The sequence below is a fragment of the Myxine glutinosa genome, chromosome 6, assembly GCF_964187855.1.
Source record: "Myxine glutinosa chromosome 6, kmMyxGlut1.1, whole genome shotgun sequence".
Lineage (NCBI taxonomy): Eukaryota > Metazoa > Chordata > Myxini > Myxiniformes > Myxinidae > Myxine > Myxine glutinosa.
Window position 1 is genome coordinate 71,097,736 of NC_136266.1, and position 26,975 is coordinate 71,124,710.

At 48.1% G+C, this 26,975-nt stretch overlaps 1 protein-coding gene across 9 annotated transcripts; it reads left to right on the top strand.

The window, feature by feature from the left end:
• Window positions 1-1,225: 1,225 nt before the first annotated feature.
• LOC137429956 (cyclic AMP-responsive element-binding protein 1) lies at window positions 1,226-26,938 on the top strand. Of its 9 annotated transcripts, XM_078780005.1 has the most exons (9): window positions 1,241-1,459; window positions 7,282-7,324; window positions 7,504-7,650; window positions 8,734-8,834; window positions 9,063-9,202; window positions 10,251-10,424; window positions 10,524-10,668; window positions 25,220-25,385; window positions 25,926-26,938. In XM_078780005.1, the coding sequence occupies exons 2-8, from the start codon at window positions 7,295-7,297 to the stop codon at window positions 25,362-25,364; spliced, it is 882 nt and encodes a 293-aa protein (XP_078636131.1). In that variant the 5' UTR covers window positions 1,241-1,459; window positions 7,282-7,294; the 3' UTR covers window positions 25,365-25,385; window positions 25,926-26,938. The 9 variants fall into 9 exon arrangements, with proteins under 9 accessions (XP_078636130.1, XP_067976452.1, XP_078636131.1 ...); XM_078780004.1 differs by having other exon boundaries at window positions 1,226-1,463; window positions 25,220-26,938; XM_068120351.2 differs by lacking the exon at window positions 25,220-25,385 and having other exon boundaries at window positions 1,232-1,459.
• Window positions 26,939-26,975: the final 37 nt, after the last annotated feature.

The window sequence follows — 26,975 nt, forward strand, 5'->3', positions numbered from 1 at the left end:
AATCCTTACTACTTTAATATTTACTATCTACATACTTACTACCTTCATACTACATGCTACCTTCATACTACATACTACCTTCATACTACATACTACCTTAATCCTTACTACTTTAATATTTACTATCTACATACTTACTACCTTCATACTGCATACTACATACTACCTTAATACTTACTACTTTAATACTTACTATCTACATACTTACTACCTTCATGCTTCATGCTACCTTCATACTACATACACACAAAATAAGTCAAAGTACGTTGAACATCTTCGGTGAACGAACTGACTCGTTTCAGGTTTCGCGGGGCGGCGGGAGTGTCACACCAACATGGCCGCCAGACTGCTTCCGGTGACTTCATTAGCTCGCGTGGGAGCGATAGACGCATTGCGGGTCCAGGTTTTTTTATATACGTCCGTGACCGATTAGCATTGATTTGGCGTCGAGCCTCCTATCCAGTTAGTATAGAGATCAGTGATATGTATACCGTCATGTATTGTCTTTGTGCCAAATATGAACTAAATCGGTCCATAGTTGTGCGGAATATGGTTGCGGACACACGCACTAGACTAGAGTGACTAGACGCAATCCGTAAGACTAAGCACAGTGTTTCTGACTGAGTCGCAAGTACCAATCAAAGTCCCAAGTATTAGTTCCAAGTAGCCAGTAGGTACCAATCCTTGAGGTACACCACTACTTACATCTTCCCAATATGTGGGACAGTGATGAGGACTTGCGTACAAAGGGATAATCGAGTTGAGCAAATTAGTTGTTTGCTGTCGAAGGGAAGAAGGGTAAAATAAAATGCGTACGTATTAAATAAACATTTAAGGTTTATAATAAGACAGGCAACCTCAATGTCCTGGCTTAGTGTCCCCTTTGAAGGACTGCACGATACACGAGCCTCCAATGGCAGTTTTGTAGCCGCATCAGGTTCCACAAGTAATCCAACTTGACCTGAGATTCAGCATCAGATATCGATCCACCGTGGAAAGTGCTCTGACATACTTCAAAAACGTTGTTTGGCCGGTAGCGAAGAAGAATCCTGAAGTAAGTAAAGGTGAACCCGAGAGCACCAAACAACAAAAATGGTAACAAAGCGAGTGAATGAAGAAGAGAGTAACGAGAGCTCTAAACGGCGTTCTTGCAAATCGGCCATTTTGAATTTTAAACTCGTCCAGCCAATGAGAAGGCGGAGGGCGTTTGGCCTTGTAACCCTCCGCGGGCAATGAGGAAGAAGAATCCCTGACACAATTCACCTCGGTCGTCAGCGCGATCATCTCAGTGAGTTGCAGCCAATCTTTATCGGCCGACCCATCGCAGCCCCATCCCCGGCCCCGGCGCATCGCCACTGGCGCATCGCGGGCTGCCACCGCCGCTCCCCGAGACCCGTTGACGTCTCGGCTACGTATCGACGGGCGCGTCCAGTCCGGGCCCGGTGTGGCCGCTGACGAGGCGAGTACGTAACGGCGACGAGTCTGGGCTATAAGGAAGGGCTGCGGCCTGCGTAGTCTACGTAGTACGTGTTGGGCCTGGAGTGTGGAGAACGACGTCCGATGGCGATGGCGCCGCCGAGTCTGGTCGTGATGGTTCCTCCTTGTACCTCTGTATCTGTGGCTCTCCCCTCTAGCTCGCTGTCCCCTCGGTTGTGTTTGCACCGTGTGCCCGATAGTCGGGGAGGCCAACGGGACGTGCTAACCCAGCATGGCCTATCGGGCCAGATTTTCCCCATTCGGCTCCATTGCTTCTCCTGACGTTTACTTATAAAAGTTAAACCAAGTTTTCGAATTATTGTCGATGTCGTTTCGTCTTTATTATCAATTATTATTAATTACAATTTCACGATCTGCAAAATGTGTGTGGAACTGGAAGGCGTTCAAACATGAAACATTGAAGGTGTGTGTTCGGTACTGGAGCGTCTCTGGTGAAGTATATTTGCCTGAGAAAGAGTGAGAACGTGTCTGTGTGTGTGTCTGCCTTTGTGTGTCTGTCTGCCTTTGTGTGTCTGTCTGCCTTTGTGTGTCTGTCTGCCTTTGTGTGTGTGTCTGCCTTTGTGTGTGTGTCTGCCTTTTTGTGTGTGTGTCTGCCTTTGTGTGTGTGTGTCTGCCTTTGTGTGTGTGTGTCTGCCTTTGTGTGTGTGTGTCTGCCTTTGTGTGTGTGTGTCTGCCTTTGTGTGTGTGTGTCTGCCTTTGTGTGTGTGTCTGCCTGTCTGTGTGTCTCTGTCTGCCTCTGTGTCTGTCTGCCTTTGTGTCTCTCTTTGTGTGTCTGTCTTCATCTGTGTGTCGCTGTCTTCCTCGGCCACCTGGCTGTCTTCCTCGGCAAACAGTCTGTCTGCGTGTCTGTCCGTCACTGCTTCTTCATGAACCTCTAATTGTTTGACTTCAGATTTTTGGAGCTTTGGGACTGTAATCATCTCCACCTTCATCGGTTGCATGACCCTTCTGGAATTTCCTTCTCTAAAGGGAACACCATATTACGATCTCTTCCTGCTTGCCACATTCGGTGAAATTTAAAGTAAACGTGAACCGGACGATTAGTTAATCGAAAGCACCAGAAGTACTGGTTTTTGCTTCTGTTTTGGTTTGTCAAATTTGTTTTATACTGTATTTGGTAAACTGATGCAGTCTCACTTTACCAGTCCTGGATGTTGATGTATTTTTGATTTCCCATTTATGAAGATGCAAAATGGCAATTCTGTTCCTGGTTGGAGACTATCTGCATGAGCTGTGTACATGTATAATGGACCCATCCCCCTCTCCTTTTTCACCCTGTATTCCATGCATCCTTATTCCTTCCCTCATGTTACTTTTTATCTTCTTTCAACATCTTATTTTCTCTTCCTCATATCTACAGTTCCTTTTCCCTGTCATATCTTCTCTTTTCTCAAATTACACCCCAATGCCCCCTCCCCCCGCACCAAGCTTCCGCCCCTCCCCCCGCGCCCACAAGTCTCCGCCCCTCCCCCCGCACCCACCAAGCTTCCGCCCCTCCCCCCGCACCAAGCTTCCGCCCCTCCCTCGCACCCACCAAGCTTCCGCCCCTCCCTCGCACCCACCAAGCTTCCGCTCCTCCCTCGCACCCACCAACCTTCAGCCCCTCCCTCGCACCCACCAACCTTCAGCCCCTCCCTCGCACCCACCAAGCTTCTGCCCCTCCCTCGCACCCACCAAGCTTCCGCCTCCCCCTCGCACCCACCAAGCTTCCGCCTCTCCCTCGCACTCACCAAGCTTCCGCCCCGCCCTCGCACCCACCAAGCTTCCGCCCCTCCCTCGCATCCACCAAGCTTCCGCCCCTCCCTCGCATCCACCAAGCTTCCGCCCCTCCCTCGCACCCACCAAGCTTCCGCTCCTCCCTCGCACCCACCAACCTTCAGCCCCTCCCTCGCACCCACCAACCTTCAGCCCCTCCCTCGCACCCACCAAGCTTCTGCCCCTCCCTCGCACCCACCAAGCTTCCGCCTCCCCCTCGCACCCACCAAGCTTCCGCCTCTCCCTCGCACTCACCAAGCTTCCGCCCCGCCCTCGCACCCACCAAGCTTCCGCCCCTCCCTCGCATCCACCAAGCTTCCGCCCCTCCCTCGCATCCACCAAGCTTCCGCCCCTCCCTCGCACCCACCAAGCTTCCGCCCCTCCCTCGCACCCACCAAGCTTCCGCCCCTCCCTCGCACCCACCAAGCTTCCTCGACTCCCTCGCACCCACCAAGCTTCCTCGACTCCCTCGCACCCACCAAGCTTCCTCGACTCCCTCGCACCCACCAAGCTTCCTCGACTCCCTCGCACCCACCAAGCTTCCTCGACTCCCTCGCACCCACCAAGCTTCCGCCCTCCCTCGCACCCACCAAGCTTCCGCCCTCCCTCGCACCCACCAAGCTTCCGCTCCTCCCTCGCACCCACCAAGCTTCCGCTCCTCCCTCGCACCCACCAAGATTCCGCTCCTCCCTCGCACCCACCAAGATTCCGCTCCTCCCTCGCACCCACCAAGCTTCTGCCCCTCCCTCGCACCCACCAAGCTTCCGCCCCTCCCTCGCACCCACCAAGCTTCCGCCCCTCCCTCGCACCCACCAAGCTTCCGCCCCTCCCTCGCACCCACCAAGCTTCCGCATCTCCCTCGCACCCACCAAGCTTCCGCCCCTCCCTCGCACCCACCAAGCTTCCGCCCTCCCTCGCACCCACCAAGCTTCCGCCCCTCCCTCGCACCCACCAAGCTTCCGCTCCTCCCTCGCACCCACCAAGATTCCGCCCCTCCCTCGCACCCACCAAGCTTCCGCCCCTCCCTCGCACCCACCAAGCTTCCGCCCCTCCCTCGCACCCACCAAGCTTCCGCCCCTCCCTCGCACCCACCAAGCTTCCGCCCCTCCCTCGCACCCACCAAGCTTCCGCCCCTCCCTCGCACCCACCAATCTTCCGCCCCTCCCTCGCACCCACCAAGCTTCCGCCCCTCCCTCGCACCCACCAAGCTTCCGCCCCTCCCTCGCACCCACCAAGCTTCCGCCCCTCCCTCGCACCCACCAAGCTTCCGCCCCTCCCTCGCACCCACCAAGCTTCCGCCCCTCCCTCGCACCCACCAAGCTTCCGCCCCTCCCTCGCACCCACCAAGCTTCCGCCCCTCCCTCGCACCCACCAAGCTTCCGCCCCTCCCTCGCACCCACCAAGCTTCCGCCCCTCCCTCGCACCCACCAAGCTTCCGCTCCTCCCTCGCACCCACCAAGCTTCCGCCCCTCCCTCGCACCCACCAAGCTTCCGCCCCTCCCTCGCACCCACCAAGCTTCCGCCCCTCCCTCGCACCCACCAAGCTTCCGCCCTCCCTCGCACCCACCAAGCTTCCGCCCCTCCCTCGCACCCACCAAGCTTCCGTCCCCTCCCTCGCACCCACCAAGCTTCCGCCCCTCCCTCGCACCCACCAAGCTTCCGCCCCTCCCTCGCACCCACCAAGCTTCCGCCCTCCCTCGCACCCACCAAGCTTCCTCGACTCCCTGGCACCCACCAAGCTTCCTCGACTCCCTGGCACCCACCAAGCTTCCTCGACCTCCTCGCACCCACCAAGCTTCCTCGACTCCCTCGCACCCACCAAGCTTCCTCGACTCCCTCGCACCCACCAAGCTTCCTCGACTCCCTCGCACCCACCAAGCTTCCGCCCTCCCTCGCACCCACCAAGCTTCCGCCCCTCCCTCGCACCCACCAAGATTCCGCTCCTCCCTCGCACCCACCAAGCTTCCGCCCCTCCCTCGCACCCACCAAGCTTCCGCCCCTCCCTCGCACCCACCAAGCTTCCGCCCCTCCCTCGCACCCACCAAGCTTCCGCCCCTCCCTCGCACCCACCAAGCTTCCGCCCCTCCCTCGCACCCACCAAGCTTCCGCCCCTCCCTCGCACCCACCAAGCTTCCGCCCCTCCCTCGCACCCACCAAGCTTCCGCCCCTCCCTCGCACCCACCAAGCTTCCGCCCTCCCTCGCACCCACCAAGCTTCCGCCCCTCCCTCGCACCCACCAAGCTTCCGCCCCTCCCTCGCACCCACCAAGCTTCCGCCCCTCCCTCGCACCCACCAAGCTTCCGCCCCTCCCTCGCACCCACCAAGCTTCCGCCCCTCCCTCGCACCCACCAAGCTTCCGCCCCTCCCTCGCACCCACCAAGCTTCCGCCCCTCCCTCGCACCCACCAAGCTTCCGCCCCTCCCTCGCACCCACCAAGCTTCCGCCCCTCCCTCGCACCCACCAAGCTTCCGCCCCTCCCTCGCACCCACCAAGCTTCCGCTCCTCCCTCGCACCCACCAAGCTTCCGCTCCTCCCTCGCACCCACCAAGCTTCCGCTCCTCCCTCGCACCCACCAAGCTTCCGCCCCTCCCTCCGCACCAACCTTTTGCCCCCGAATCCCCGCACCAACCTTTCGCCCCCGAACCCCCGCACCAACCTTTCGCCCCCGAACCCCCGCACCAACCTTTCGCCCCCGAACCCCCGCACCAACCTTTCGCCCCCGAACCCCCGCACCAACCTTTCGCCCCCGAACCCCCGCACCAACCTTTCGCCCCCGAACCCCCGCACCAACCTTTCGCCCCCGAATCCCCGCACCAACCTTTCGCCCCCGAATCCCCGCACCAACCTTTCGCCCCCGAATCCCCGCACCAACCTTTCGCCCCCGAATCCCCGCACCAACCTTTCGCCCCCGAATCCCCGCACCAACCTTTCGCCCCCGAATCCCCGCACCAACCTTTCGCCCCCGAATCCCCGCACCAACCTTTCGCCCCCGAATCCCCGCACCAACCTTTCGCCCCCGAATCCCCGCACCAACCTTTCGCCCCCGAATCCCCGCACCAACCTTTCGCCCCCGAATCCCCGCACCAACCTTTCGCCCCCGAATCCCCGCACCAACCTTTCGCCCCCGAATCCCCGCACCAACCTTTCGCCCCCGAATCCCTGCACCAACCTTTCGCCCCCGAATCCCCGCACCAACCTTTCGCCCCCGAATCCCCGCACCAACCTTTCGCCCCCGAATCCCCGCACCAACCTTTCGCCCCCGAATCCCCGCACCAACCTTTCGCCCCCGAATCCCCGCACCAACCTTTCGCCCCCGAATCCCCGCACCAACCTTTCGCCCCCGAATCCCCGCACCAACCTTTCGCCCCCGAATCCCCGCACCAACCTTTCGCCCCCGAATCCCCGCACCAACCTTTCGCCCCCGAATCCCCGCACCAACCTTTCGCCCCCGAATCCCCGCACCAACCTTTCGCCCCCGAATCCCCGCACCAACCTTTCGCCCCCGAATCCCCGCACCAACCTTTCGCCCCCGAATCCCCGCACCAACCTTTCGCCCCCGAATCCCCGCACCAACCTTTCGCCCCCGAATCCCCGCACCAACCTTTCGCCCGCGAATCCCCGCACCAACCTTTCGCCCCCGAATCCCCGCACCAACCTTTCGCCCCCGAATCCCCGCACCAACCTTTCGCCCCCGAATCCCCGCACCAACCTTTCGCCCCCAAATCCCCGCACCAACCTTTCACCCCCAAATCCCCGCACCAACCTTTCACCCCCAAATCCCCGCACCAACCTTTCACCCCCTAATCCCCGCACCAACCCACACGGCTCCCTTTGCTTTTCTTGTACTCTGTGGGTGATGTTGATGACTTGAGAACCACTTCTGAAATGGGACTGTTTGTCCTGGTTTGATGGTAAATTATATGCATTAAACGAAGATTTTTTACCCTTAATCCCATCCTTCCATTTAAGTTGTGCATTATTTCCACTTACAAACTTCTGCTTTTGTTTGTGGGATGTGTGGCTGTGCAGGAAATACACTACCATGACAGAAAGCCAGCAGGAGAATTCTGTGGTGAGTGTAGCTGAAACAGATGTTCCACAGCTGGTCTCTGTTTCACAGCATGGATAGTTCTCTATCAAATCACCTGCATGGATCTGGTTTTTCCTGAAGGCTAATTATTATTTTTCGCTGATGTGTATTGTGGTTTGCTTTTTTTTACCAATATGGCAATGTATTTGGCCCTTTTCTAGCATCAAGTGTCCCTAGCCTCGGGGAATGTGGTTCCAACAATGGCGGTGGTGCAGCTGCCAGGTGGACAGACATTGCAAGTGCATTCGGTGATCCAAGCAGCACAGCCATCTTCGGTGATCCAAACCCCACAGATGCAAACAATACAGGTGTGCAACGCAGGTTTTTTTTTTTTTAGTGCCTTTCTTGCTCTGATTGAAGCTGCGTTCACATATACACTGATGCGGTAAAAATTTGTGATCAATGGTTTTCAATGTCTGGACGTGGATATGGGTACGGCATACGGATACGATTGGTCGGATCGCATGGTGTAGCGATATAAATCTTATCGGCGATCCCACCCAACGGTGAATTGCCACCACAGACGTCGTAATCTTCAACATGTGGGTTGTTGAGAACCATGGCCGCACGATTCTTCTGCGATCAGTGCTGACAGAGTTGAGAACTTGATTAAACTGGTGAGGGGAAACCTTTGCCTCCACTACCCAAGACTCCATCAACACAAAGATGCTCTCCTTGGCATTGGTGTTTCTATCTTGTTTTTTCGTGCAGAAAAAAAATAAAAATCTATTTTTGCACTCGTGACATTTTATATTCATATCCCTGTGCGTGTGAACGCTGTCCAATTTCCAGCATGCCTTTGCCGTATCTGTATCCATGTATATTTTTACTAGCAGAAGCCTGTCGTTAAAAATACCATGACAGAAAATATTAAGCCTATTATAATGTATATAAAGAGGAGAGAAGATTGGACACCCTCCCCCCAGAGAAGCAAAGGTCACTACGAAATGGTACACTGTCGCTCAGCACACTGACTGGGCCTGAAGGCCCAGAGAAACAGTCAGCGTTCTTTGCGATCTGGACGCCGAGGACAATGGCGACCAGAAAACCGGAAGGGTGGTTTGCACCATGGGATGACAGCCCGCGTCCGACTTGGGGTCAACCGGGGGGGTCGGGGGCGGTAATGGATGGTGGGGGCCATCTGGGGAAAAGCCTTTACCTCCGAGAGGATCGAACCTCCACACCCCGCCCCTCCCCCCACCTCTCCACTCTGACCCTTAGCATATTATAATTTATAATATTGATGTGATATGATGTTTTTAACCTTGCCATGTTTCACGAGATGTTCGGTATTATTTGCTTTAAGTGAATATCCTTGTGCAGGTTATGATAGATTTGTGTTGTTTGTGATGTTTGACTTTCATTATTGGCCCTCCCACCTTTGTGCATAGGTTGGATCTCTTGCAGAAAGTGATACATCACAGGAGTCTGGAGACAGCACATCTGATACACAGAAGCGCCGAGAGTTGCTGTCTCGCCGACCCTCCTACAGGTAGCTTTACTTCCTCGCGTTCACTGATGCTGTGGTGCAAATATCTGTTTAACATGCAATGTAAGACCCTGCCCTGACTTGCACGACTTTGGATACAATTTCAAATAAAAGAAGAAAAGGTCACACTGTCGCTTTGACATGATGTAATTTGGATTGACTCCCATGTAAACCTATTGTGTGCCAAAAATTGGACTCTTCCAACTTTTCGTGGGATGTCCGCACTTGTAGGAAAATCCTGAGTGACTTGTCATCAGACAGTCCTGTTGTGTCCAAGATCGAAGAGGAGAAGGGAGAGGAGGAAGGCACCACGACCATAAACAGCGTGCCAATTTCAACGCCGATCTACCAGACCACAGGAGGGCAATACAGTATGATTTGAACCTTTCCCTCTCCAACCCCAGACACCACTGTTGTTGAAAATTACTGCTCGTATCAGAGCACCAGTTATCGTAGCTGTTCTGAATGCCCTGATGATTGCTTATTATTTTCTTGTTTTGTTTCGAATCTACTGGTGAAATTGCTAGTTTCAGAAGCAAACATCCAAACTAAGACTCAAACATGCCGATAGTAAATGGCATACACAAAGGGCATCCTGACCCATTGCTGCCACCAATGCCAGCAGATATCTAACTTGTGTAAACGGCATTTGGCAGCAGGAGGAATGAATGGGACCCAAAAGCAAATAAGGGGTAAATAAAAGATTTAAAAAAATTTTTTTTTGCCAATAAAATACAACCTGAATGGTGGAACAGCTTGTTTTTAATGTAATCCAGAGGGTGATGGGTCTGGCTCCCCAATAAACAATGGGAATGAGCTTGTGAAGGTGGTTATGGTAGGGGAGGAGAACTATTTGAATTGTAGGTGACAATGTTATATTCAAAGGCCTCATTTGTAAGCAATTTGTTCCCAAAATGTAATCAGATGACCTGTTTATCAATAAGCCTTTTTTTCTTCTTTAATGACAGATATAGGATGATTATTCTGTCGCTCACATTCGGTGTGTTTGTTTTTGAGTGATGGGGCCCCTGCTGGTAGTCGAATACTATCTCATACCTGCACAAAGATTTATTCAAGATTATATTGCCTTAAATGCTGATAAATCGGACAGAGAACCCTAATTTGCAAATGTCCCTCTACTGGTCTGATAGCGAAATTGGTGTTGCAGCCTTCTTGCAAAGTCGAGGATGCCTCCCAATGGGTAGCTCCTTCACTACTGCACACGCCAGATCACACCACTGTATATGAGGATTTGGACAGATTCACAAAAGGCGGTTATTGGCATGGCAACAAAATTGCTTCCTAAATTTACTTTGGCTTTAAATCCGTTGGATCGTTTACATGAATCTTCTACGATGTATGAGAATGCTACCTCACCTTTAATGATCCGTTTCCACATTTGTGCTCGTGGATGTGCAGTTGCCATCACACAAGGTGGGGGGGCGATCCAGATTGCCAATGGCGCAGAGCATCTGCAGAGTCTGGGACTCGCGAGCTCTGGTACCAGCCATGGTACGCCAACAATAGTACAGTATGCACAGACGAGTGACGGACAACAGTTCTTTTTGCCCGGAGGCCAGGTCGTGGTGCAAGGTACGTTGGGTGTGCTCTCCCCAAAGTACTTACTCAAGCGTAATTGAGTACCCGGTTGGAATTTTGCTTTGATTCTTTGTGGTGTGTGGTTGTGTTCAGCTTCTGGAGACACGTACCAAATACGAACGCCAACGGGTGGCCTCTCACAGGGTGTGGTTGTTGCATCTCCAGCGTCCTTACCCAGTCCCCAGGGTGGTGCGGAGGAGGCTACGCGTAAGCGTGAGATGAGGCTACTCAAAAACAGGTAATTGGCACAGGTTTTATTAAGTTTATGATTTTGAGGTGGTGAGAAGGGTGATGGTGAGGTTTAGACATTTGGAACTGTGTGGGCCAAGTCCAAATTTGTTGGTCGTACATTTGCGTGTATGTGCACATGTTATAACAGATGTGATTCTTATTGAGGTGCAAAAAGCCCATTCATTCATTCAAATGAAGACCATATCCATCGTGTTACATCCTTTCTTCTTTTGATTGAGAATTGTATGTTTGTGCCTCACCAAACGATGGCAAATCTAATTTATCCTTCGTGTGCAAATTAACGTATTCACTCATTATAGTGATCTGTGTACAAGTGCAAGTTCAAATCACTCTGCAAATCCCCGTCGTTTTGTAACTGGCTCCGTTCTGTTGGCGTGATTTCCGTTTCGCACTTTGTGCAAAAATGCTGTGGCTCGGTATGAAACCATTACCTCGCATTGCTCCATTGCCCCTGTATTGGAACACCACTGGAATGCTGCAATTTTAATGTGGCACAAATTTGGAAAGCTGGAAATCGGAAAGCAAAAACCTGGAAAACAAATCCAACGGAAGGAAATCTCATTTCCTTTCACAAAGCCCGAAACAAGTGTGTGTCCACCCTCAGGAGAGCCAGGAAACAATATCTCTCCGTTCTCAAGACCGAACTCTTATCTGTCTCCCTCTTCCAAATCCTGGTGGCGTCTGGTCAAATCTGTTTCTGGTGTTTTTTCCCCTTCCATCCCCTCCCTTACCTCAAACGGCTACACAGCTGACTCCACACGTGAAAAAGCTGAATGCCTCAACTCTGTGTTTGCCTCTAAATCTTGTGTCCCAAACCCATCCCTCTTTGTACCCAGCTGCTCCTGGACTCCATGTCCTTTCCTCCTGACAAGGTGGAAAAGTTTGTCAACCCTCGACTGATTCTGCAACTGGACCTGACGGCATCAGCCCACGGGTCCTAAAATCCTGTTCTTCTGCTCTTTCACTCCCTCTCTGTTCTCTTCACCCTCTTTTGCTCAAGGTCAACTGCCATCTGCTTGGAAATCAGCCAACATCACCGCTTTGCACAAAAAGGTGCAAAAACAGATCCTAGCAACTACAGACCAATCAGCCTTCTCCCAATTATCAGCAAAGTCATGGAATCCATCATTGCTTCGGATATGAAATCTTTCCTCTTCTCCAATGGCTTGATCTCTGATCATCAATTTGGTTTCAGACAAGGTCACTCTACTCTGGACATGCTGCTTCTGCTGTCTCAACAATGGATGGAGGTCCTCAATGCCAAACAGGAAATTAGAGCTGTCTCCCTCGACATATCACGTGCCTTCGATACGGTCTGGCACCCCGCTCTGCTCACCAAACTCTCCTCCTTTGGTATCCATGGAAATCTCCACGCGTGGCTGGCGGACTTCCTCTCTAGTCGTAGTCAACGTGTGGCCCTGAATGGGTTTCTCTCATCTCCGCTTCCTGTTCAGGCTGGAGTTCCCCAAGGCAGTGTTCTGGGCCCTGTGTGTTTTCTGGTCTTCATCAATGATCTCTCTTCCACGCAAAGTATTGACATGGGCATTGAGGAAGTTAGGAGTGGAGGAATGGTTGATCAGAGTAGTGATGGCAATGTACAAAAGAGCGCGCACAGCTGTAAGGACGAAGGACGGGAACAGTGCTGAGTTTGAGGTGAAGGTGGGAGTGCATCAGGGGTCGGTACTAAGTCCACTACTATTTGTAGCTGTGATGGAGGTGCTGGCTCAGAACGTAAAGGAGGGTTTACCGTGGGAGTTGTTGTATGCAGATGATCTGGTGTTGATTGCGGAAAGTATGGATGGACTGAAGGAAAAGATGAACATGTGGAAGGAATGTATGGAGACAAAAGGTCTGAAGGTGAATATCGGAAAGACGAAGGTGATGGCAAGTGGTAAAGCATGTGGTGAGGTGGAAATAACTGGGAAGTGGCCCTGTGCTGTGTAGGAAGGGTGTCTGAGTGAACTCCATTCAGTGTACAATGTGCGCTGAGTGGGTTCATCAAAAATGTAGGGGTCTGAGAGGGTCATTAACCAGTGTGGCAGCTACATTCAAATGTAAGGTGTGCACAGAGGGAGCTGCAGATGGAGGAAATGTTGAGTTGGATCTTGGAGACTGCGTGAAGCTGGAAGGTGTGAAAACATTTTGCTACTTCGGAGACATGCTGAATGGAGAAGGTGGATCAGACTCTGCAACGGTTGCTCGAGTGAGATGTGCATGGAAGAAGTTTCGGGAATTGAGTGGCGTGCTGATGAGCGGAGTGTCGTTGAAGCTGAAGGGAAAGGTGTATGCTGCATGTGTGAGAAGTGTTATGATTTATGGGAGCGAGACATGGGTAATGAACGTAGAGCAGCAACGAAGGTTGGAAAGGGTGGAAATGCGAATGGTTCGACGGATGTGCGGAGTATCGTTGAGAGAGAGGAAGACAAATGATGAATTGCGAAAGATGATGGGAATAGAGCCTGTGATTGATGCTGTGAAGAGGAACAGGTTGAGATGGTTTGGTCATGTGTTGAGGAAGGATGAAAGTGACTGGTTGAGAAGAGTGATGGAAATGAATGTAGAAGGAAGTAGAAGACGGGGAAGACCGAGAAAGACTTGGCTAAAGATGGTGGAAGAAGAAATGCGGGCAAGGGGGTTAACAAGGAGAGATGCAGAAAATAGGGCAAAATGGAGAAGATTGTCATGGGGACCGCAAGGCTAACCCCCGCTCTAGCAGGGAAAATGGCCTTTAAAATGCATGTTGTGTTGTTGTTGTATCAATGATCTCTCTGACTCTCTTGAAAATCCTCTTTATCTCTTTGCTGATGACTCCACTCTCTGCCGCTCCATTCCTCATCCCTCAGATCGGCAGTCTGCAGCCTCCTCACTCTCTGCAGACCTGGACAAAATCAGACTGGGCAAACAAGTGGAACATGTCTTTCAATCCTGACAAATCTCACACTCTTACGATGTCTCTCCGAAAAGACCGACTGGACAACCCTCCCATCTACTTTCTGAATAATCCTCTCCAAGAAGTTCTGTCACTCAAGCTTTTGGGTCTCACTATCTGCCATGATCTTTCCTGGGAAAACCACATTTCCAAGCTTGCCTCCAAAGCCAGTTGCCGACTGGGCATCCTCCGTCTTGCGAAGTCCTTCCTTGGCACACCTGAGCTCCTCACCACAAACAAGGCTTTCATCCGCAGCTCAATGGAGTACTGCTCTCCCCTCTGGGCTGGTGCTCCTGCCTCACACCTAGCTCGTCTTCACGCTGTTGAAACCAAAGCATTCAGAATCATTGGAATCTCCCGCGATGACGCTATCTCCGAGGGCCGTTCACTTACTCACCGCAGGCAGGTTGGTGGTCTTTCCGTCTTCTACCGACTGGCCTCTCCAGCCTTGCTCCCCCAGCTCTCTGGGCTCTGTCCCCCAAATATTCCTACAGGTTGCACAAGATCTGCCTGCAACCCTCTTATGGTTAAACTGCCAAAATCAAGACCCTGCTCACCTTCACTCCTTCATTCCTCTTTTCTCCCGCCTCTGGAACAAACTCCCTCACTCTCTTCAATCCCACTCTTTCCTGGGAAAACCACATTTCCTGGGAATGTAGTGGTCTGAGCGGGTCATTAACCAGTGTGGCAGCTACATTCAAATGTAAGGTGTGCACAGAGGGAGCTGCAGATGGAGGATCCACCATTTGGAGTCTCACTATTTGGGTCTCACTCTGATCCTTGCAACCTTTGGATTAGCCTCGGCTTCACGCTGTTGAATCCAAAGCTTTCAGAATCATTGGAATCTCCCGCGATGAATATCTCTGAGGGCCTTTCACTCACTCACCGCAGGCAGGTAGGTAGTCTTTATGTCTTCTACCGACTCCTCTCCGGCCTTGCTCCCCCAGCTCTCTCTGTGCTCTGTCCCCCAAATATTCCTACAGGTCACACAAGATCTGCCAGCCACCCTCTGATGGTTAAACTGCCGAAATCTCGGCTCTCTGCTCACCTTCACTCTTTCATTCCTCTTTTCTCCCGCCTCTGGAACAAACTCCCACACTCACTTCAATCACACTCCTCCCTCCAGGTCTTCAAAACAGCTGTTCACCACCATTAGTCCTTGAGCCAGACCAAAAGTAATGCTCCGGCGGGGGGAGTAATTCTCATTATGATTTTCCATTAGACCAATGTCTCAAGTGTCAGAAAAGGTGTGATGGACATCTGAGAACGGTAGCTTAGTGCCCGGATGGACGCCATCTTTGAAACCACCCTGCTCGAAAATGCCCATTTGGTGGGGTACATTGTTGCACGTGTATCTGGACTTCTATACTAGCTATCGATGTGCGGTTGACGACTAAATATACGTCCAATGTGTACCGTCTAAATAAAAAATAATATGAAGCATTTTGTTTTAGATTAATTATTATAAAAATCAATTATCGAAAAAAAATCATATATTTTTCAATATTTTATTATTAGACTTGTACTTTTTTTAGTGAAACAACACTGGTATGATTTTCCAAATTATGCATTGTGCTACACCGTTTATCTGTCTATAAAAATAACTCAAAAACTAAAACATATCCACCACGAGTTTTCAACAAATAAATGTAAAGAGGCATAAAATGACTTAGGCCGCCGCTGGCATTATCTATTCTGGCGATAACGCAAGTTAGGAATGTCGTACGGAGAGGATTTTAACACCATACGATATCTAATAAGCAGGCGGAAATTGTTACATAGGAAATCTGCACTTTGGTGGCCATCTTGGATTTCAAAATGGCCGCCAATTATATTAATTATTCATTACTAGAGTTTGGAAAGACGTATGGAGCTGATTTTAACACCATACGATGTCGAGGTCGAGCATGTCGAGGTTCCTTGTCTTGGCGATGAGTATCATGGTGGCAAACAGTTGTCTGTCAGCTCTCAGGACGATCTCCTTGTTTGTGCCCTTCACAACTTTCTGCTTGATCTTACCAAAGGTCTTCAAGTTTAGCTTGTTCAATGTGTCATGAAAGCCTGTTCCCTCTTCAAGACGTTTCTGGAAGCTTTGATACGCCGCTTCCCCCTTTTGCAGGGTGTTGAGTAGGTCATTAGAAACGTTCTCCCTCGCAGCCGCTCCGGTAGATATACTGAGAAGACATGACGGATCATCGGCGAATGGATTGGTCCAGTCATTTTCCAGTAGATCACAGATAGCTGTGACGCCAGACTCATCACGTTTGATGCGAGAAGTAGACAAGTCAGGGTGCTTGGCGTGAGATGTGTCGCTGCCATTCACAAGGATAGTTTCTCGTAGTTGCCTCAGTGCAGTAGCCCGATTTTCTGCAGTTAGATAGTATCGTGACACAGCCCCTTGTCGAAGACTAAAACCTCGTGTTCCTCCAGCTGTTTGCGTATCTTTGTTTACTGTTTCTTCTGTTGTCTGATCAACAGCGATTCTGGCAAATGGATTCCCTGGTCTAAGCTGTACGGAGAAGTAGCCTTGATTGAAATGCCTGTACAACTCGGGGCATGTTTCGTGGAGTTGCGTCATCTGTGCATAGTACACTGGTAGATATCTAGCATAGTTCACCTTGTTCATTGCGAAACACCAAGGGATCACTCTTCTGACACAAGCCAAGTGAAGCATCCAGTCGCCTTCTCTATCCGCACGAATCAACCCCAGCAGGGTCTCTACCATATCAATATACATCATCCAGAAGCGAGCCAGGTCTCCATGTTTGGTTCGCAGAAAATGTAGGTATTTCGCGAACATGTCAAAGCTCTGTACACATGAATCATCATCGAGAGCAGCAGCGAGAGTCTCGTGGCAAACATCCTCCTTGATGCTGCGAATTTTGAGGTCAGTGCTTCGAATCTGGGGTTCCTTGTCAGGATGATTGCTTTCTATCCACACCTGGAAGCCCTTCCAAATGATGCGCATTAGTGCCTCGTACATCAACTTGTGGAGTCGCACAGCACGGTTGTATTGCTTGCCTTCCAGAACCCTGTTGATGGAACCTTCAGCGATTACTCCTGACTCAACAGCTACATCCCGAAGGCCTGCATCTCCAAACATTTTCCCAATGCTCGACATGAAGTTACAGATGGTATGGAAGTTCCCCATCATGAGCACGATTCTTCCATATCGATCGACATATTTCCATGCTATTTCGGTCGCCTTAGCAAATAGTGCCTGGTCTAGCACCACCGGTATACGCTCAAGCTGAAGTGATGACATGATGTTCAGAGCTTCTCTGAGGATTTCTTGCACTGTTGCCATATCTGTGGCAGGCGCGTTTATAGTCGGCAGGTAGCCAACTACATCTTCCGTCACCTGAACACGATCTCTAGTCATGATGTTGAAACCAGTCCACGAACTGATTGTCTGGTCGCATGGTTCCAGCATGCGAGTCATAATCCATACGTGATTTCGGCGCTGCGCAAGGGATGTTGCGCCTGCAAGAGTGTCAGAAAGATCTGCAGGCTTGATTGCAGGTGGGCCCTCTCGTTTCCCACCGCTGTATATTGGAACTAAATCGCTGGATGACGGGATAGATCGCTTCTTATCTGCTTTGGATACTGCCGATGGAGGTTGGGGCAGCAAACACGACTGCGACTTCGGTTGGACGATGATACCGTTGATGCGATGCGATGTTCCGCCACCACTCAGCGATTCCTCTAGCCTGTCGATGTTATCGAATGCTAATACAGTCGGGACCGAAGGGTGCACATGTGACGGAAGTGGTACTGTATCTTTCTCCACACTTGCTAATTTGTCTATGCATAGCGCTGTCTCGATTTCTTCCAGAACTGTGTACGAACATCCGTGCCCGAGTCGATTCAATATTCTGATGACCTCTGTATTACCGGTGAGCGTTTTCATGACCCACGGAAGTAGGACATGCTTCGATGTTCTGATGGTACCCCGGTGTACAGCATTGATGATATCTTGAGCCATCGACCATACCAGTGTGTCGGCACGCGCAGAGCTACCCCCACTCCCGCAAATCAAAGTATGCAGAAATACACGAAGAGAATCTGGTATCTTCACGTAATCTGAAGTGAGTTCTGCTGGCTGAGGCGGCCAACGTTCATTGTAATGAGCATCTTTGATCTGGTGTCGCAGTGAAGTAGCTGCACGCACAATGTTACTTTCACCGTCCGTTCGTTCAAATGCTTTCACTTCTGCTTTCAGGTTTACGCACTCTGCAGCAATCTCTCGCTTTGTCAGATTATCGGGCATCAAGTATACACGGTGTTTCACATTGAAGAAGATGAGCGATTCTCCAAACTCTCTTTGTAATGTGCACTGCAGATTCTTCTTGATGGAGTCACGAACATCAACTGAAAATGTATCTGAAGACAGGATATCTGTTGCAACATCAACTATTGGAACAATCCTCGGGTTCAAGAACAAGTCAGTGCGAATGAAATTGAATATACATCGTATCATTTCTTTTTTCTCGATATTATCTTCAATGTCAGTTTCTACTTGAGGTTTTTGGGGCCGTGTGTAGTTTCTATAGCAGGAGAAGTGGTAGTGAGCCTCAGCTGCAACCATATCTCGTGTAGTCAATGCCAAAACTCTCTCATCATTGCGAGCTGTCGCAGCATCTCTTATTGTCTTATCTGCTCGAAGTTCAACAGCCAAGACAACTGTTTCACGGGTACGACTGCCTTTTATGAATTTTGAAGCACGCTGGCAAAAAATGCATTTATCATCGTAGACCGTTGAAGTTGATCCTGTCTCTTCCCGTGATGATCGCCGTCGCACCGCATCGCCAGTATCAACTGAAGAACTTCTAGCTGCATTGGTCAAAGTAGCTAGGTGGTTTTTGTGAGTGAAGTCTGATCTACAAGCCCTATGGTATAATATTGGAATATTAGGAAGTTCAACTGCGCCTTCTTGGACTAGCTTTAGAATTGGATAAAAGTTTCTAACTGCGGCTGCGTCACACAATGTCTTCCAAGAACTGTTGCCCGCTGCCTTGCTTAGTTCAGAGAGTGGCGACTTCTTGCTGCACAGGATGCACGTTCCGGACTCAGGTTCAATCTTCGCCCGTTTCGCCTCGACACCGGCCATCTCAGCTGAAAGAACAAAAAGACTGACGTTAGATTACTCCGATATCCGAAAAGCTCGCCAGCTTACATAGACATACTCATCCAAGTCAGTGAACATGTTAGATGGCGCCACAATACAACTCTATAATAGAGTTGTATGTGGCGCCATCTAACATGTTCACTTTTAGTTCTTAAGCCACCCATCCCCCCCCCCCCCCTCAGAAATTAATCAGGTCACCGCAACAAATCTCAGACTGAGATATAGAATATAGAATATAGATATAGAATAGACTGACGTCACTTTCGGCACTGGGTTCTGTGGGTTGATTATCGGCGGGAAATTCCAACTGACATAGTTTCGGTTTGTGGAAAGTGCATGCCTTTTCATATATTTTTTGTGTACACTCGTGGTGGATGATATGTTTTAGTTTTTGAGTTATTTTTATAGACAGATAAACGGTGTAGCACAATGCATAATTTGGAAAATCATACCAGTGTTGTTTCACTAAAAAAAGTACAAGTCTAATAATAAAATATTGAAAAATATATGATTTTTTTTCGATAATTGATTTTTATAATAATTAATCTAAAACAAAATGCTTCATATTATTTTTTATTTAGACGGTACACATCGGACGTATATTTAGTCGTCAACCGCACATCGATAGCTAGTATAGAAGTCCAGATACACGTGCAACAATGTACCCCACCAAATGGGCATTTTCGAGCTGGGTGGTTTCAAAGATGGCGTCCATCCGGGCACTAAGCTACCGTTCTCAGATGTCCATCACACCTTTTCTGACACTTGAGACATTGGTCTAATGGAAAATCATAATGAGAATTACTCCCCCCGCCGGAGCATTCACTTCAAAATATGGCCGGTTGGCTCAAGGACTACATCTCTTATCTTCCCCCATCCAAAACCTTGATCTTTTCTACCCCCACTAATTCACCCCAGATCCACCTTGTTTGAAATTCCAACTTCTTTCCTCGAAGTCTTGGCAGTGTCCATATGTTTTATACCTCTCCCACCCCCCCCCCCCCTTCCCATGCCTTCCCCCCAAAGCCCTCTCCCTCCCACAGTTCTCTCGATGTCTCGAGAGTCTCCATGTCTCTCGGTCCCTGCTCTCAAATGTTGTGTTTGTGTCCTTCCCCCTCTCTCCCCATCTTGTCTACCGCTCCCGATGTTATTTGTTTTGTGTGTCTGTTTGTCTTTCTGTGTGATTAATGTTCGCTCTTTCACGAGCCTCGATCTTGTATACAAAAAAAACAAAAAAAAAAACTCCTCCCTCCAGGTCTTTAAAACGGCTGTTCACCACCAGCTTCCCCAATCCAAAACCTTGATCTTTTCTACCCCCGCTAATTTCACCCCAAATCCACTTTTTGAGGTGCCGACTTCTTTCCTGGAAGTCCTTGGTGTCCTTGCGTTTTATACCTATCCTGCCCCCCCCCCCCCCAGGCCCTCTCCCTCCCACACATCTCCTGATGTCCCTGCTCTCAAATGTTGTGTTTGTGTGCTTCCTCCCCTTCTCTCCCCATCTTGTCGACCGCTCCCCTCTTTACATACTTTGTTTGCTTGTTTGTTTGATTTATTTGTTTGATAAATGTTAGCTCTTTCACGAGCCTCGACTCTGTATACAAAAATAATAATAATAATAATTAACTTCCGTATTGTGCACACATTATCTTTTCCTCAAAAGCTATCATTGCTGAACTCGTCCGAAATGATACTTGGAAAGTTATTTGACCAGACTTTTCCTATTTATTATTTTTCATCTGTTTCTGATCAAATGCAATTTGTTTGCACATTTTCTGTTGACTTTATCTCACACAGCGAAAAGCAGGGTTAAGCGATCGGTTAAGTGCGTACGTGCATGCGTGTCTGCATTGTAAAAATTCATTTTCTCGCCAACTGTTGGTCCGATTGACACAATTTTCACCATCGGAGTGTCTCCTTCTGTAGAATTGTTTTAATGATAATTATGGCATCATAGTTCACGTGGTACAGCGCCGTCTTGGAAAAACGTTGCACCTCTATCTCCAAAACTGCTCCATGAAAAAAAAAAAATTGAAACATGGTGCGTTGCCAGGTACTCACCATGGGGAATAAGATGTGTTTGTGATATGTCATCAGTTCCTTCGTTATGAGGTCATAATTCGACAAGTACAACGCTTGATCCGATCAGGATGAATTTTATTTTCTCTGCAACCGTTGATCCGATGGACAACATTTTTATCACAAGAGCGCCTCATACAATTTTTAAATAACTATGATGTCATAGGTCATGTGGTACAGGCGTCATCTTGGAAAAACTTTGCCCCTCTATCTCCAAAACTGCTCCATGGAAAAAAAAATTGATACATGTCATTGCCAAGTACTCCCCATGGGGAATACCATATTTTAATGATGACTAAGTCATTGGTGCCTGAAGTATGACGTCATAATTCGTCAGGGACAATGCTTAGTCTGATCAGTTTGAAATTTGTTGAGTGTGATCTACGCAAAAATTCTATTGACGAGTGTAAATATATGATGTCATCGCTTACGTGGTGTGGCAACCATATTGGATAAAAAAAAAAAAAACTTCAAAATCAGAAGAGTTGGCTTGCACCAAGCATGACTTCTATGAATACCATCTCGTTTGCTTTATTTAATGATACTGGGTGCTCGTGACCTCCGAGCGGGAGTGCCCTTCTCGCCCGCCCACTCTGAGCAATGTGTTGCGGCACGAATAATCCAAATAAGATCGCTGCGGAATCCCCCCCCCCCCCCCCCCAAAAAAAAAACACGTTAATTTTTTTGAAAAATGTTTTCATGGTAAACCTAGGCACACCGTGAAAATTTGGTGTCAATCAGCCCAAAGGCCTTAGGAGTTACCGGACAAAGATACGTGCATATAGACACGGCTCTGTTTTATCTTTAAATAATAAAGGTCGAACGTTCCTCGTGAGCCTTTTCCAGGATGTAGTCTTTTTTTTATGGCGTAGCCCATAGGGCAAAGCCGTCTAGAACAGTGTTTTGTATGTATATATATATGTCCCCTCAAACGTACACCAATCAGAGCTGAGGATCTGGTCACATGACATGGGGGATGTGATGTCATTATGGCGGTACGACGGTTGACTCCAGACACTGCCATTTTGATTTGATGATTGGATGTACGGTCTGGAAGCTAGAAGTTGTTATAGCATGAAGAAGAAGTCTTCGATTGTGAATGATTAATTTATGTATCGCATGTACAGACTTGCAGGCATCGTTTGACACAATCTCATGGGTTAATTTGAACCTCAAAAAAATTCTAATTCCAGATTTATCAATGGCTGAGGTATATTAAACGAATAAAACAGATTTGGCAAAATTCCAACTTTTAAAAAAAAGATCGCATATTCACCCAGGGTTGTGAGGCTGCAGAAGAAGAAACCTCGCATGGGCTTCCCAGACCAAAGAAATAATTCTGGTTCTGGATCTGCGATTTTCAGGTTTATTACTCTCTGGATATTACTCCTGAGATCTTAACGTGTGTGTGTGTGTGTGTGTGTGTGTGTGTGTGTGTGTGTGTGTGTGTGTGTGTGTGTGTGTGTGTGTGTGTGTGTGTGTGTGTGTGTGTGTGTGTGTGTGTGTGTGTGTGTGTGTGTGTTCATGATATCTGGAACAGATTTGGATGAAAGTTGGTGGGATGATTGACCTTGGGATAAGGAAGAATTGATTAGTTTTTGGCGAAGCTCAGGATATTATTCCGGATCCAGGAATTTTTTTTGGGAAAGATTTTTTCTGTTTTACTGCATTAAAGCTTTTATTCTTATTCTTAAATGATGTTTTTCTCCTCTAATTCCGAGATATATCAAAATTAATTCTCTGACAGTTCAGGCCTACTTTCTTTTTCATTTATTGTTTTGGGGAGAGGGGATGTTAAACAAAACATATTATTCCAACTAAACCCACGGCGGGAGTATGCGCTCTACTGAGTGGCGTTCTAGTTCTGACTTATTTTCAATTGTTTCTAACTAATTTGGTGCCCACAAATCCGAATCTGTCCTTAAAATTTCGCTATCACGTAACCTTGACGTAGTACATCATAAGCGTGGAAAAAATCTTTAGAGCATGCGAATTTCTTGATTAAGTTTCAATGTCTATTTATTGTCACAAAAAATAATATGAACTTAAAGTTTTTATTTACATCACATAAAAAAATGTAAACCTCCAAAAATAATATGAACGTTATACAATATCACAAAAAAAAATATGAACTTTTAGTTTTATTTACATCACATTAAAAGTGCTTCTGAACTTTACTTTTGCGTTTGTAGGAGCAATCACTTTCACGCTGTAAAGTCCAACAGTAGTCGCCCATCATGTTTGGATTGAATCGGCCTTGATATCGAGTCTCCATGATGGCAATTTCCTGGTGAAACCTTTCTCCATGTTCATCACTGACATCGCCAAGATTTTGTGGCAAGAAGTCCAGATGAGAATGGAAGAAATGTATCTAGTGACATTCGAGCACCGAGTGCCTGGTAACTCCAACATCTTGTCCACAAGCTCTTCATAATTTGGTGCTCGAAAATTTCCAAGGTAATTGTTAGCAAAAGCCACAAAGCTGTCCCAAGCAACGCTTTCCAGCTCAGTCTCGTTACAAAGTCCTGATTAGTGAGTCCAAGACGAATTTGAGGACCATTGAAAACACCTGCCTTTACTTTGGCCTCAGATACAATGCCTTGGAACTTCATTCGCAAGTAGTGGAAGCCAGCACCATCTTGATCCATGCCCTTCACAAAGTTCTTCATTAAACTAAGTTTCAAATGAAGTGGTGGTAAGAATACCTTCTCAGGGTCAACAAGAGGTTTGTGAATTTCAAATGAAGTGGTATTCCTATGGTATACTGGTTCTCAAAAACTGGATGTGCTAGTGAAAATTGGATATCATAATCGAAATCTCCAGGTTCATGTTTATTAGAATCACCTCAAAATATACTAGAACCATAAATTTTAAAATTTTGTTGACCAGTGTAATTATTAAAGCTTTGATTAAGGGCTCTTCAAACATTGAAGCATTTCTTTTGACTGCCTCCAACCACCCTAAGCCTGGTGTTGGCTTAACGGTTAGGGTCGAGGGTTTGGGATCCTAGGGTCCCGAGTTCAAATCCCGGTCAGCTGTTGCATTAACACCAGGTGGGGTTGACTCAGCCTGTCATCCTTCTGAGGTCGACAAAATGAGTGCCAACTCACTGGTTCCTCTCTCAAGGAGGTTGGTGGTAGGATTTGCACTCATGCCGCCGTAAAACACCTCATTCCGTAACACAGTGGTGTGTCGGGATGGTGCTGAGGTCACTTTGATAGTGTTGACGAACTGGCAAACATAGAATAAACTATTGTGTCAATGCAATGTCTTCACTTCCATGGTGACAGCAGCTTAGAGACTAAGAGTACTTCAAAATAATTTTATACTTACATTATTTGCTAACTGGTATCTCCACCCAGGTCATGCTATCCTCTTCAGCAATACTAAAGTATCAAATGAGCCCGGCTACTCCGCTGTAGGACTTTTGGTCTTGTTTATTTATTGGGGGTAATTTAGCTTATTGGAGTCATGACGTGCATTGTATTCTGGCCTAATGAGGCAGTTGCCATGTAATGGCCCCTGCTGGACAAATCCCAAAGGATTTTGGATGTTTATGGCTCTTTTAAAGTCACATTTTATTTATTTTCCTGTGAGGCACCAGGTGGTTATTTGTGCTCTGCTATGGTGCGCAACGCAACGTTTGTATTTTTTGATTGGCTTTTTCTTTCCTGTCATTTTCATTTTGGAAGAGTTTGCTTGTTGCGGGCACTCAATGGATTGGATTTTCTTTTCCGACCGTAAAACAAAATCAGTTTATTTGTTTATTAGTTTATTTATAATCCTACTTTGGGATTTTGATTTATAGCTCTGGTATTCCCTGGTGGTGCTTTTGTGGCGTCGTGTTTCGATTAATGTCCATGAAAGAGTTAGTAGTTCTTGATTGACTGGACCCTGAGATTATTGCTGGATTTTACTTTATTGGCCATCAGAGATCTGTGTGTAGTTGGGAGAATCCATACTAACCAAATTTACAAAGTGTAAAAGCAAAACCAATTTGTGATTTTGTCAGATGAAGACTCAGACTCAATCAAACATTTTGGCCAAAGAGTCACCTTTCATCAGGGACTAACGTACACCACGTGTGCCTCGATGTGGATCATTCCAAGTTTTTCTTGATGCCCCAAGTTGGTTGTTTTGTTCTCCTCTTTGTCATTCTTAAAATTTTGGTGATACTTGCAGTGTGTTTTTTCACACCACCTTTTGGGGGAGAGCTTCAGGAAGTTCCAGAATGTTTGCAAAATTGTGAATTTTAAATTTTCCTAGATCTTCTATTTCGCAAATTATTAGATGGTAGTACCTGGTAGTGAGGGAGAGAAATAGAGAAAGAGGAAGCAGTGGGTGAGCCAGAGCCGGAGAAAGCCACTTGCCACCTCCTCAGTTTATCCTTCTTTCGCCCTCTAGGGAGGCAGCCCGTGAATGCCGCCGGAAGAAGAAGGAATACGTGAAGTGTTTGGAAAACCGTGTGGCAGTGCTCGAGAACCAAAACAAAACTCTGATTGAGGAGCTCAAGGCCCTCAAAGATCTGTACTGCCGTAAAGCTGACTAGCTTGGCTTTCCGTCGCCAAAGGCGAGCAGCAGAGGCTGAGGAGAGCAGCCAGGGAATGCCAGATTTGTTTAGCAAACTGTGATGTATGCACTTAACTTATTGTGTACTGCTAATGTGTTTAAGGAGTTTGCTCATTCACGTGGAGGGGCAAGTGTGCCTCTCATGTGCGCCATTGATTGCCGGTCACGGCTTGTCGTCGAAGACGCAAGTCGTGATCCTTTAAAAAGAAATTATTTTTATTTTTTTCATTTTTCCTGCTTGCTTTTGAGTAAACAAACGATCGGCTGAGAGCAGGATTTTTTTTTTTTTTAGGAATCTTTGCACTGACATTTACTATTATAATATTATTATCATTGTCTTGGGGGAAGTTGCTCTGTTTTTTACTTTATTTGTAATTGTAAATAAACTTGTAAGTTGTTTATCTGTTTCTAAGAAACTATAGAATATCTTGCTGGTGCTTTTTTTTATCTCTCCTATGTGCCTTCTATTCCCTCACCTCTCCTTCCCTGTTTTAACTATTATAATTCGTCGGCAAGAAGCTTAGCTTGCCTTCCTTGGCAGGGTGGCAGCTAAGGAGTGCCGTCGACGCAAGAAAGAGTACATCCGCTGCTTGGAAAACCGTGTCGCCGTGCTGGAGACTCAAAACAAGCAGCTGCTGGAGGAGCTGAAGGAGCTGAAAGAGTTGTATTGTGGGAAGGGAGACTCCGCACGGTCGCAGATACAATAGTTCACTCTACGTGGCGCTCCAGCAGTCCATTTCTCGCCTCGCCGTGGGCCTGCATTTCCATCCAAGGACTCCTGACAACAGTTGTACGGCGTTCCGGTTCCGTACACGATCGTCATGACACCTCAGACCTGCATCTTGTGACTATCTTTAGCCTCTACGTGGAACTGCACCCGTAGCCATCTAAGAAGGCACAATGTGAGCAATCGTAGCCATGGCTCCTCTTTATGCAAGCCTACCCCAATGATGTCACTTACCTGTGTGGTGGTGTGTGCAGAAGTACATTCCTCGTATGGATTGTGGGGTGGGGAGGGGGGGGGGGGGAAAGCAGTTTGTAAAGTTTATCTTTTCCATTATACAATTGTACTTTTAATTTTTTTTTTTTTTTTTTTTTTTGGGGGGATGAATATGGTGTTTATGCATGAGTTGTTTTTGTTTGTATATTTTCTGGCTCCATAACCCTAAGTTTTGCCCTTTATTATTTCATCAAAGCAATACGACAGTGTTCGTTTGGCTGGACTTGCGTCAAAATGTCGGTTCTTAATGTTTACTTCGGCTGTGTATAGCAATTTCCACTTGATTTCTATGTTTTTGTAAAGAAAAAAAAAAAAAGAGAGAAAAAAAATTAAAACGAGCGTGGGATTGCCGGAGGTCGAATCCATGCTATTTGTATACCTTCAAGAGACGGCACAGATTGTTCTGATCATTATAAATTGGCGGTGTGTTCGAGCTAATGAACCAGGACTGGTGCCTACTTTATTTAAAGATGAATTATGCTTATTTTTATATCCTTAAATGTCTGGCATGTTTGTACTGCGCCTTGCTTTTTAATACATTCTTTTCAAACCCATTGTTGAGGGTCTCCCCCTTAACCACCCCGTTCCCCT

Excerpts from the sequence above, each read along its gene's own strand:
- LOC137429956 (XM_068120351.2), top strand. The coding sequence starts at position 7,295 with ATGACAGAAAGCCAGCAGGAGAATTCTGTG. Across the intron at positions 10,425-10,523 it reads AGGCCAGGTCGTGGTGCAAG|CTTCTGGAGACACGTACCAA; the intron begins GTACGTTGGGTG and ends GGTTGTGTTCAG. Across the intron at positions 10,669-25,925 it reads ATGAGGCTACTCAAAAACAG|GGTGGCAGCTAAGGAGTGCC; the intron begins GTAATTGGCACA and ends CTTCCTTGGCAG.